General features: G+C 46.2%; 1 protein-coding gene across 2 annotated transcripts in view; it reads left to right on the top strand.

Moving 5' to 3' along the window:
• The first annotated feature begins 77 nt into the window (after positions 1-77).
• The window catches only part of LOC110487835 (sodium-dependent lysophosphatidylcholine symporter 1-B), a 44,386-nt gene continuing 32,784 nt past the window's right edge, over positions 78-11,679 (top strand). Inside the window, exons 1-2 of one of the 2 annotated variants that reach the window (XM_036971014.2) lie at positions 78-730; positions 9,647-9,772. In XM_036971014.2, coding sequence (XP_036826909.2) covers positions 638-730; positions 9,647-9,772 — 219 coding nt within the window. In that variant the 5' untranslated portion in view covers positions 78-637. The remainder of the gene's footprint in view (positions 731-9,646; positions 9,773-11,679) is intronic. The other variant, XM_090228543.1, reaches the window with a different exon arrangement.

Here is an 11,679-nt window from a genome sequence, read left to right as displayed (position 1 = left end):
AACGAGCTGCAACAAACACTGAAACTGGACCGTTTTATCTCCATGTTTTCGTTCAAAGACTCAATCATGGACATTCTTACTGACAGTTGTGGCTGCTTTGCGTGATGTATTGTTGTCTCTAACTTCTTGCCATTTGTGCTGTTGTCTGTGCCCAATTATGTTTGTACTATGTTTTGTGTTGTTGTCATGTTGTGTTGCTACCACGCTGTGTTGTTGTCTTAGGTCTCTCTTTATGTAGTGTTGCGTTGTATCTCTTATCGTGATGTGTTTTGTCCTATATTTTTATGTAATATATTTTTAATCTAATCCGCGGTCCCCGCAGGAGGCCTTTTGGTAGGCCGTCATTTGTAAACAGGAATGTGTTCTTAACTGACTTGCCTCGTTAAATAAAGGTTACATAAATTCCATATTAAAAATTGGTCTGAGTCTCCGCCAGCTTTGTGGGCGGGGTTAAATCATGCTGACCGGTAAGGGGCGGGGTCCTACTGCTACATCATGGCACACTCCTAGTCGTAAACTTTCACATGTGTAGTTTGAACGGATCTCACAAGGTGTAACCGATTTGTGTTTTAAGACGTTTACATTTTTTTGTTGTTAAGTATATTTGTTTTTCAAAAGGTTATTTATCCGTAAAGTGATGGCAAAAGGAGAAGGCGCCGATCAATATTCCAACAATAGTTTATTAACGAATAAACCGGTCAACCCAGATGTGGTCAAATTAGCTGGGAAGGTAAGTTGATTAATGTATAGTTTTATGAACAACAATATTAGCAGTAAATGTGTATGCATGATATGTACAACCTGAACTAAACTGGAGAGGAAGACGGCTTTGATTGAACAGCGATTCCAAAGAGGTGGAACGGTTTGTCAATATTCTCATGTCTAACTTTTTATACGTCCAGCCTAATCAATTAGTCTAGGTATTGATGATAAACTATAATCCGTTTTATTTCCACCGGCTTTGATGACAGCAGCCACCACGTTTCAATTACATTCCGCAAGGCGAGCACCAAACCCCGTCCTGTCTTCCCTTTATTCATTGAAAATGATTAGCTATAGCTATTTACGGCAAGGATGTTTTTTGCTTTGAAAAACCTATTGAGAATAGCGTAGGTTATATAAGTGATTAGAAATAGCTATGCGGTTTAGTCCGTCCCCTCGGATATATATGAATTGTAATGTGGCTTTTGGGGGTTGGAAACATATAGGAGTAGTCTACGCCGTGTCAGAGGAGCGTCTTGCTCGATGTAGCTAACACAGGCAGCGAGGCTACGTGTCATTTCACCCGGGCTGGAGCTGTGATTTCTTCTAAAGTTTGAATGAGCGCTTCTATGCTTGATTTTGGTGTATACTAGGGGTGTGAATCGTAAACAAAATAATTGGGATCCTTCACGTTAAGAAAAATGCCTAACCGATAGTTGTGTAATGATGTTAGTTGATAACTTGCATTATTGCACTATCTTCAAAACTGCACGCAGAAATAAACTCCTCTTTCCAGGTCGGAATGAATTGTCTTATCCTCCTATACTGGTTTTTTTTAGCAGCTGGTTCAAGGTTTGGTGGTGCCTTGACCAGCTTGTCTGGTGCCTTGGCCAGCCTTTCTGGTGCCTTGACCAGCTTTCGATGCTTGTCTGGTGCCTTGACCAGCTTGTCTGGTGCCTTGACCAGCTTTCGATGCTTGTCTGGTGCCTTTGACCTGCTAGTCTGGTGCCTTTGACCAGCTTGTCTGGTGCCTTTGACCAGCTTGTCTGGTGCCTTTGACCAGCTTGTCTGGTGCCTTTGACCAGCTTGTCTGGTGCCTTTGACCAGCTTGTCTGGTGCCTTTGACCAGCTTGTCTGGTGCCTTGACCAGCTTTCGATGCTTGTCTGGTGCCTTGACCAGCTTTCGATGCTTGTCTGGTGCCTTTGACCTGCTAGTCTGGTGCCTTTGACCTGCTTGTCTAGTGCCTTTGACCAGTTTCCGATGCTTGTCGAAACATTTTATTCACACTTCCACCTGCCAGAGATCACACTGACAAGAGTAGGCTACACACATCTGAAAACGAAGGTCAAACTGCAGGACACGGGATGAGACACTTAAATTGAGCCACTCGCAGCTCAATTAATTTCCGCCTAATCTCTATAGGCCACTTGAAGCCTACGCACTGATAGACAGTGTCTCCGTGAAGAGGTTGGGAGTTGTCGGTGCGCAACACATCGCATCCTCAGTCTGTATTCTCCTTGTCAGATTTATTTTTCTTGTCCCGGCCAATTGTTAAGGTCGAGCCCTGGGTTAAGAAGGTCGAGCCCTGGGTTAAGAAGGTCGAGCCCTGGGTTAAGAAGGTCGAGCCCTGGGTTAAGAAGGTCGAGCCCTGGGTTAAGAAGGTCGAGCCCTGGGTTAAGAGGGTCGAGCCCCGGGTTAAGAAGGTCGAGCCCCGGGTTAAGAAGGTCGAGCCCCGGGTTAAGAAGGTCGAGCCCTGGGTTATTGCACACTCTTCTCTAGAGGTTGATTGCACAGGAAGGTTTAGCTGTTGCAGTAGAAGTTTGATGACCATGTTCTGCAGTTTCCAATTCATTTAACTCCTTTACAAGTGTAGGCCCACATTCCAGACAGACAGGTTTGTTAACCCAGACCCTGCGTGTCCCCAGGCGCTCTCATTTGTTGACTTCTGTAACCGTAAAAGCCTTGCATATGTTAATATCAGAAGCCTCCTCCCTAAGGTTGTTTTACTCAGAGTGCTCAGCACACTCCGCCAACCCTGATGTCATTGCCTTGTCTGAATCCTGGCTCAGGAAGGCTACCAAAAATTTACATCTCCAACTACAACATTTTCCATCAAGGTAGAACTGCCAAAGGGGGAGGAGTTAGCCTGCAAAGTTCTGTTATACTTTCCAGGTCTATGCCCAAACAGTTCGAGCTTCTAATTTTAAAAATGAATCTCTCCAGAAATAAGTCTCTCACTGTTGCAGCCAGTTATAGACCCCCTCAGCTCCCAGCTGTGCCCTGGACACCGTATGTGAATTGATTGCCCCCCCCATCTATCTTCGGACTTCGTTCTGTTAGGTGACCTAAATTGGGATATGCTTAACACCCCAGCAGTCCTACAATCTAAGCTAGATGCCCTCAAACTTACACAAATTATCAAGGAACCCACCAGGTATAACCCTAAATCCGTAAACATGGGCACACTCCTAGATTTTATCCTGACCAACTTTCCCTCCAAATACTGCCTCATTGCCTGCATCCGCTATGGGTCAAACGACCACCCCTCATCACTGTCAAACGCTCCCCAAAACACTTCTGCGAGCAGGCCTTTCTAATCGCCCTGGCCCGGGTATCCTGGAAGGATATTGACCTCATCCCGTCAGTCGAGGATGCCTGGTCGTTCTTTAAAAGTAATTTCCTCACCATCTTGTATAAGCATGCCCCTTTCTAAAAATGTAGGACTAAGAACAGATATAGCCCTTGGTTCACTCCAGACCTGACTGACCTCGACCAGCACAAAAACATCCTGTGGTGTTCTGCACTAGCATTGAATTGTTCCCGCGATATGCAACTTTTCAGTAAAGTCAGGAACCAATACACGCCATCAGTCAGGAAAGCAAAGGCCAGCTTTTTCAAACAGAAATTTGCATCCTGTAGCTCTAACTCCAAAACATTTTGGGACACTAAAGTCCATGGAGAATAAGAGCACCTCCCCCAAGCTGCCAACTGCACTGAGGCTAGGTAACACTGTCACCACCGATAAATCCACGATAATCGAGAATTTCAATAAGCATTTCTCTACGGCTGGCCATGCTTTCCTCCTGGCTACCCCAACCCCGGCCAACAGCTCTGCACCCCCCGCAGCTACTTGCCCAAGCCTCCCCAGCTTCTCATTCACCCAAATCCAGATAGCAGATGTTTTGAAAGAGCTGCAAAACCTGGACCTGTACAATTCAGCTGGGCTAGACAATCTGGACCCTCTCTTTCTGAAATTATCCACCGCCATTGTTGCAACCCCTATTACCAGTCTGTTCAACCTCTCTTTTGTATCGTCTGAGACCCCTAAAGATTGGAAAGCTGCCGTGGTCAAACTGTTACAGACCTATATCTGTGGTCAAACTGTTACAGACTTATATCCATCCTGCCCTGCCTTTCAAAAACCATGTCAATATACCGATCCCTGACCATTTCGAATCCCACCATACCTTCTCCACTGTGCAATCCGGTTTCCGAGCTGGTCACGGGTGCACCTCAGCCACGCTCAAGGTACTAAATGATATTAGAGCCGCCATCAATAAAAGACAATACTGTTCAGCTGGGTTCATCGACTTGGCCAAGGCTTTCAACTCTGTCAATCACTGTACTCTTATCGGCAGACTCAACAGCCTTGGTTTCTCAAATGACTGCCTCGCCTGGTTCACCAACTACTTCTCAGAGTTCAGTGTGTCAAATCGGAGGGCCTGTTGTCTGGACCTCTGGCTGTCTCTATGGGGTACCACGGGGTTCAATTCTCAGGCCGACTCTTTTCTCTGTATATATCAACGATGTCACTCTTGCTGCGGGTGATTCCCTGATCCACCTCTACACAGACGACACCATTCTGTATACTTCTGGCCCTTCTTTGGACACTGTGTTAACTAATCTCCAAATGAGCTGCAATGCTAGTGAAACTAAATGCGTGCTTTTCAACCGTTCCATGCCCACCCGACGAGCATCACTACTCTGGACGGTTCCGACTTAGAATATGTGGACAACTACAAATGCCTAGGTGTCTGGCTAGACTGTGAACTCTCCTTCCAGACTCATATTAAAGTCTGTGTGCCAGACAGACAGGTTTGATATGGGTAATGTGTAGGGTAGCAGTCCCAATAAGTCTGTTGTGAAATGCATGTCATGGGTTGGCACGGTTTTGGTTTCGAAAGGATTCAACCTTGTGTAACAGTATAACTTTAGACCGTCCCCTTGCCCATACCCGGGCACGAACCAGAGACCCTCTGCACACATCAACAACAGTCTCACCCTCGAAGCATCGTTACCCATCGCTCCACAAAAGCCGTGACCCTTGCAGAGCAAGGGGAACCACTACTTCAAGGTCTCAGAGCGAGTGACGTCACCGATTGAAACGCTATTTAGCGCGCACCACCGCTAAGTAGCTAGCCGTTTCACATCCGTTACACTTGTGCAATACCGTTGGTGTTTGACCTGAATTAAAACCTAGTGTTTGGCCAGTTAATGTATGTTGCCAGTGAGTCAGTCCACAACACTGTGAAAGATGCCTTAATGTCCCTGTGGCCTACATCAGACTTAAGAGAGGATCCTTTTTCAGTCAGACCAACAAGTTGTCACTGAAAGAATGTGTTGGTGCGTCAACAGCCTTGGTTATCTGACGTTTATGGTCACACAGTGACTCATGTGTCTAACCAGATCCAAAGTACAAACAATAATAGACACAGATTCTCAAGGAGTTGTTTTATTTTGAACTTGTTTTATGGCCTGTGAACTTGCCCTGAAAACTCCACTTAGTCTAGCAGAGGATAAGGATTGATTTGGGACCCGGGCACAAATAAACTTTTATGTTCCCTGCAGTTCTTAGTACCCAGTGTTTTCCCCCTATATGTGAATGAGGTGACGTCTCAGATCCCACCAATCAGGATCCTCGCCAACCGGGTGGCGGCCACAGAGAGCCCTTTTCATTGGCTTAGGAGGAGGGTGTGGGTGCCTGTGCTCCTGACTGCCTATTGGTTGACAAATGTTGAGGGCTCCCTTTCAAGCTGGCTAGCCAACCTGGCGAAGTTCCCTGCCAGAGAAGTGCAGAAAGGCCCTCGTTCTCGCCAGGGGATTGTGACAACCCTGTGAGGAGACACACTAACCAGTCTGGCCATTTTGTATTTATTTTTGACCAGGCTCCAACTACTTTTGACCAGGCTCCATAGAGTGATGTAGAGAATACGGTGCCATTCTGGAGGCAGTCTGTCAGGTCACTCATGCCAGGGAATTGATATGAAAGTAGTGCACTATGTATGGGGAATAGAGTACCGTTTGGGATTTTTTTATTTTATTTCACCTTTATTTAACCAGGTAGGCAAGTTGAGAACAAGTTCTCATTTACAATTGCGACCTTGGCCAAAATAAAGCAAAGCAGTTCGACACATACAACGACACAGAGTTACACATGGAGTAAAACAAACACACAGTCAATAGTACAGTATAAACAAGTCTATACGATGTGAGCAAATGAGGAGAGATAAGGGAGGTAAAGGCAAAAAAAGGCCATGGTGGCAAAGTAAATACAATACAGCAAGTAAAACACTGGAATGGTAGATTTGCAGTGGAAGAATGTGCAAAGTATGAAATACAGTAGGGAAAGAGGTAGTTGTTTGGGCTAAATTATAGGTGGGCTATGTACAGGTGCAGATGCGGACAGGGTGATTGGTATCGAGGTGGGAAAGGTTCCAGTCTACAACCTGTGGGGACAGAGAGAATAATTGGGTTACACTGTTCTCACGCTGTCGTGGGACCGTCTCATGACAAAATGCCTCTCTGTCCCAGATTCCCAGCACTGGTCCTCCTGTTACTGTGGGTGTGTTCTGTAGCCCCCATCCCTGCGCTGGTCCTCCTGTTCTGTAGCTGGATGGTAGATCTGGAAACCAGAACTCTTGAGTAAAACAGACGAGTGAGGGAGGGATAGGAGAGAGACTGTTTTGGATTAGGCTGCTAAGCAGAATACCCCCCTATCACCATTGTAAAGAGAGCCTGCTAAATGCTAAGCCAAAGAGACCGTAGATCCAATCATATTTAGGCTAGCTCTGCAAATAAGTTGATGTGATTTTATTATTTGACCCTTCTGGTCATTTATGCACATTTGAACATCTTTGAAGAACGATCTGGCCATGTACTCTCATTATCCCCCGGCACAGCCAGAGGAGGACTGGCCATCCATCAAAGCCAGGTTCTTCTCTCTACGTTTCTTCCTAGGGTTCCTGCATTTTCTAGGAAGTTTTCTTCCTAGCCAGTGTGTTTCTACATAAGTTAATGCACCTTGCACTAATTGTTTCAAGCTATTGACACGTTGTCCAGTTAGTTGGATCATCTTTGTAGTAGGGCTGGGAATTGCCAGGGAACTTATATATTTTCACGATACTTAGCAATATATTACAATTCTATATGTATTACTATTCTATATGTATTACTATTCTATATGAATTACTATTCTATATGAATTACTATTCTATATGAATTACTATTCTATATGAATTACTATTCTATATGCATTACTATTCTATATGCATTACTATTCTATATGCATTACTATTCTATATGCATTACTATTCTATATGCATTACTATTCTATATTTATTACTATTCTATATGAATTGGTTTCATGGAAAACAACTTCTAATCAGTCATGGAAATAAGTTACAATCATGTTGGCTTACCATTTCATGAAGACAAATACAATGGCTTAGTATTCACCCCATTGGCATTTGTCCTATTTTGTTGCCTTACAACCTGGAATTAAAATCTATTTTTTTTTTTTGGGGGGGGGGTGTTTGTATCCTTTAATTTACACAACATGCCTACCAGTTTGATGAACAATTGTTTTTGTGAAACAAGCAAGAAATAAGACAGAAAAAACATAACTATTCACGCCCCCCCCCCTCCTCTAAGTCAATACTTTGTAGAGCCACCTTTTGCAGCAATTACAGCTGCAAGTCTCTTGTGCCAAGCTTATAGAGACATGCCCCATCTAGCCACTGGGATTTTTGTACATTCTTCCAGGCAAAACTGCTCCAGCTCCTTCAAGTTGGATTGGTTCCGCCGGTGTACAGCAATCTTTAACTCATACCATAGATTCTCAATTGGATTGAGGTCTGGGCTTTGACTAGGCCATTCCAAGACATTTAAATGTTTCCCCTTAATCCACTCAAGTGTTGTTTTAGCAGTATGGTTAGGGTCATTGTCCTGCTGGAAGGTGAACCTCTGTCCCAGTCTCAAATCTCTGGAAGACTGAAACCGGTTTCCCTCAAGAATTTCCCTGTATTTAGTGCCATCCATCATTCCTCCAATTCTGACAATGTTTCCCTCCAGTTGAAAAACATCCCCACAGCATGATGCTGCCACAACCATGCTTCACGGTGGGGATCGTGTTCTCGGGGTGATGGGAGGTGTTGGGTTTGCACCAGACAGTGTTTTCCTTGATGGCCAAAAAGCTCAATTTTAGTCATCTGACTAGAGTACCTTCTTCCATATGTTTGGGGAGTCTCCCACACGCCTTTTGGCGAACACCAAACATTTTGCTTATTTTTATCTTTAAGCAATGGCTTTTGTCTGGCCACCCTTCCGTAAAGCCCAGCTCTGTGGAGTGTACGGCTTAGTGGTCCTATGGACAGATACTCCAATCTCCGCCGTGGAGCTTTGCAGCTCCTTCGGGGTTGTCTTTGGTCTCTTTGTTGCCTCTCTGATTAATGCCCTCCTTGCCTGGTCCGTGAGTTTTGGTGGGCGGCCCTCTCTTGGCAGGTTTGTTGTGGTGCCATATTCTTTCAATTTCTTTGGTAATGGATTTAATGGTGCTCTGTGGAATGTTCAAAGTTTCGGATATTTTCTTTTATAACTCAACCATGATCTGTACTTCTGCACTACTTTGTCTCTGACATGTTCGGAGAGCTCCTTGGTCTTCATGGTGCCGCTTGCTTCAGAACAGGTGTGTGTGTGTGTGTATGTATGTATATATATTATATATATATATATATATATATATATTATATATGTGTATATATATATATGAGATCATGTGACACTTAGATTGCACACAGGTGGACTTTATTCAACTAATTATGTGACTTCTGAAGGTAATTGGTTCTCCAGATCTTATTTAGGGGCTTCATAGCAACGGGGAGGGGCTTCACAGCAAAGGGGAGGGGCTTCACAGCAGAGGGGGTGAATACATACGCACTCAACACATTTCTGTTTAGAATTTTTGAAACGTGTTTTTTTTATTTTTTTATTTTTTTTATTTTTTTTTCACTTCACCAATTTTGAATATATTGTGTATGTCCATTACATGAATTCCAAATAAATTAAAAAACATTTAAATTACATTATGCAACAAAATAGGAAAACACAAGACGGGATTAATGTTTTGCAAGACACTGTATAGGGAATGTTATACATTATGTTTTTTTGAATAATTATTTTATTATCATGATTTTTGAATAATTATTTTAATTATATCTTTAAAAAATATTGGCGTAACAATACTGTATCCCCTCTCCCCATCCCTACTTTGTCTAGAATTCCCTCTATTAGAGCTGTTTAGTTATTTGTTGGTTTGTGACTCTGTTGAGGGTCAGACTGCAACAAAGTTCAGTTGGTGTCTGATGTGAAAGAATGTTTTTTTTTTTTTACAAGACTCATTATTGCATCAATCCATTCCGTGGAAGCCTGGGTGCCATCTTGTTTCTGCTTTGCAGTAGCAAACCCCATTGATACAACAGACTGGCATTCAGGTCCTAAGCTATTGCATGAAACTTTTTTTTTTTTTTAAGGAATGAATTAATGCAACATTCATGCATTGCGCATTCCTCTACCTTTTTAATGTGGATCCTAACAAACTAAACTGTTAAACATGTCAACTTGTTGGTAATGAATAAACCCCTTTTTTTTCCCCCCTGTCTTTCCCAGCGTGAGCAGCGCGACAGGTTGTCCATATGCAACAAGCTGTGCTACGCGGTGGGAGGAGCGCCCTATCAGATCACAGGCTGTGCGCTGGGCTTCTTCCTCCAGATATACCTACTGGATGTGGCACAGGTGAGTCTTCAGTCAGTAGCACCCTTACTCTCTATTTAGGGCGCTAGCCATAAGGCTCTGGTCAAAATTAGTGCACTATATATAGGGAATAGGATTTCATAGGGCTCTGGTCAAAATTAGTGCACTATATATAGGGAATAGGATTCCATAGGGCTCTGGTCAAAAGTAAGTGCGGTGTATAGGAAATGGGGTATCATTTGGGACCCATCACCATTTCACTGACCTACCCCCTCCTAGTGTTCACAGATCTGACAGGGCTTGTCAGAGCAAGTGCCAGCAGAATAGTGATGGGTCCTGCTATCTCAAATGGTGTTTAGGTTCTCGACTCCCAACAGAGTGTAAATTCCTCAGAGATCATAATGACTAATGTAGCATACCGTGGTCTTTTCAGATGGTCAGGAATATAGAACGATCTTGGTCAGATACCCTCAGGCTAAAACAAAACAAGAAAACAATTTATATTGGCCTATTATATGCTCCTAGCATTTCTTTATTTAGAAACGGTGCTGTATCACCTAGATTACCTGCCGTATGTAGGCTGGCTCCTCTGGCCCGGGGGGTGTAGGCTGGCTCCTCTGGCCCGGGGGTTGTAGGCTGGTTCCTCTGGCCCGGGGGTTGTAGGCTGGTTCCTCTGGCCCGGGGTGTAGGCTGGTTCCTCTGGCCCGAGGGTTGTAGGCTGGTTCCTCTGGCCCGGAGGTTGTAGGCTGGTTCCTCTGGCCCGGAGGTTGTAGGCTGGTTCCTCTGGCCCGGAGGTTGTAGGCTGGTTCCTCTGGCCCGGAGGTTGTAGGCTGGTTCCTCTGGCCCGGAGGTTGTAGGCTGGTTCCTCTGGCCCGGAGGTTGTAGGCTGGTTCCTCTGGCCCGGAGGTTGTAGGCTGGTTCCTCTGGCCCGGAGGTTGTAGGCTGGTTCCTCTGGCCCGGAGGTTGTAGGCTGGTTCCTCTGGCCCGGAGGTTGTAGGCTGGTTCCTCTGGCCCGGAGGTTGTAGGCTGGTTCCTCTGGCCCGGAGGTTGTAGGCTGGTTCCTCTGGCCCGGAGGTTGTAGGCTGGTTCCTCTGGCCCGGAGGTTGTAGGCTGGTTCCTCTGGCCCGGAGGTTGTAGGCTGGTTCCTCTGGCCCGGAGGTTGTAGGCTGGTTCCTCTGGCCCGGAGGTTGTAGGCTGGTTCCTCTGGCCCGGAGGTTGTAGGCTGGTTCCTCTGGCCCGGAGGTTGTAGGCTGGTTCCTCTGGCCCGGAGGTTGTAGGCTGGTTCCTCTGGCCCGGAGGTTGTAGGCTGGTTCCTCTGGCCCGGAGGTTGTAGGCTGGTTCCTCTGGCCCGGAGGTTGTAGGCTGGTTCCTCTGGCCCGGAGGTTGTAGGCTGGTTCCTCTGGCCCGGAGGTTGTAGGCTGGTTCCTCTGGCCCGGAGGTTGTAGGCTGGTTCCTCTGGCCCGGAGGTTGTAGGCTGGTTCCTCTGGCCCGGAGGTTGTAGGCTGGTTCCTCTGGCCCGGAGGTTGTAGGCTGGTTCCTCTGGCCCGGAGGTTGTAGGCTGGTTCCTCTGGCCCGGAGGTTGTAGGCTGGTTCCTCTGGCCCGGAGGTTGTAGGCTGGTTCCTCTGGCCCGGAGGTTGTAGGCTGGTTCCTCTGGCCCGGAGGTTGTAGGCTGGTTCCTCTGGCCCGGAGGTTGTAGGCTGGTTCCTCTGGCCCGGAGGTTGTAGGCTGGTTCCTCTGGCCCGGAGGTTGTAGGCTGGTTCCTCTGGCCCGGAGGTTGTAGGCTGGTTCCTCTGGCCCGGAGGTTGTAGGCTGGTTCCTCTGGCCCGGAGGTTGTAGGCTGGTTCCTCTGGCCCGGAGGTTGTAGGCTGGTTCCTCTGGCCCGGAGGTTGTAGGCTGGTTCCTCTGGCCCGGAGGTTGTAGGCTGGTTCCTCTGGCCCGGAGGTTGTAG

This window comes from Oncorhynchus mykiss, chromosome 30 (assembly GCF_057628025.1).
Source record: "Oncorhynchus mykiss isolate SJ-2025 chromosome 30, ASM5762802v1, whole genome shotgun sequence".
Classification (NCBI taxonomy): Eukaryota; Metazoa; Chordata; class Actinopteri; order Salmoniformes; family Salmonidae; genus Oncorhynchus; species Oncorhynchus mykiss.
This window is presented reverse-complemented; position numbering and strand designations above follow the sequence as displayed.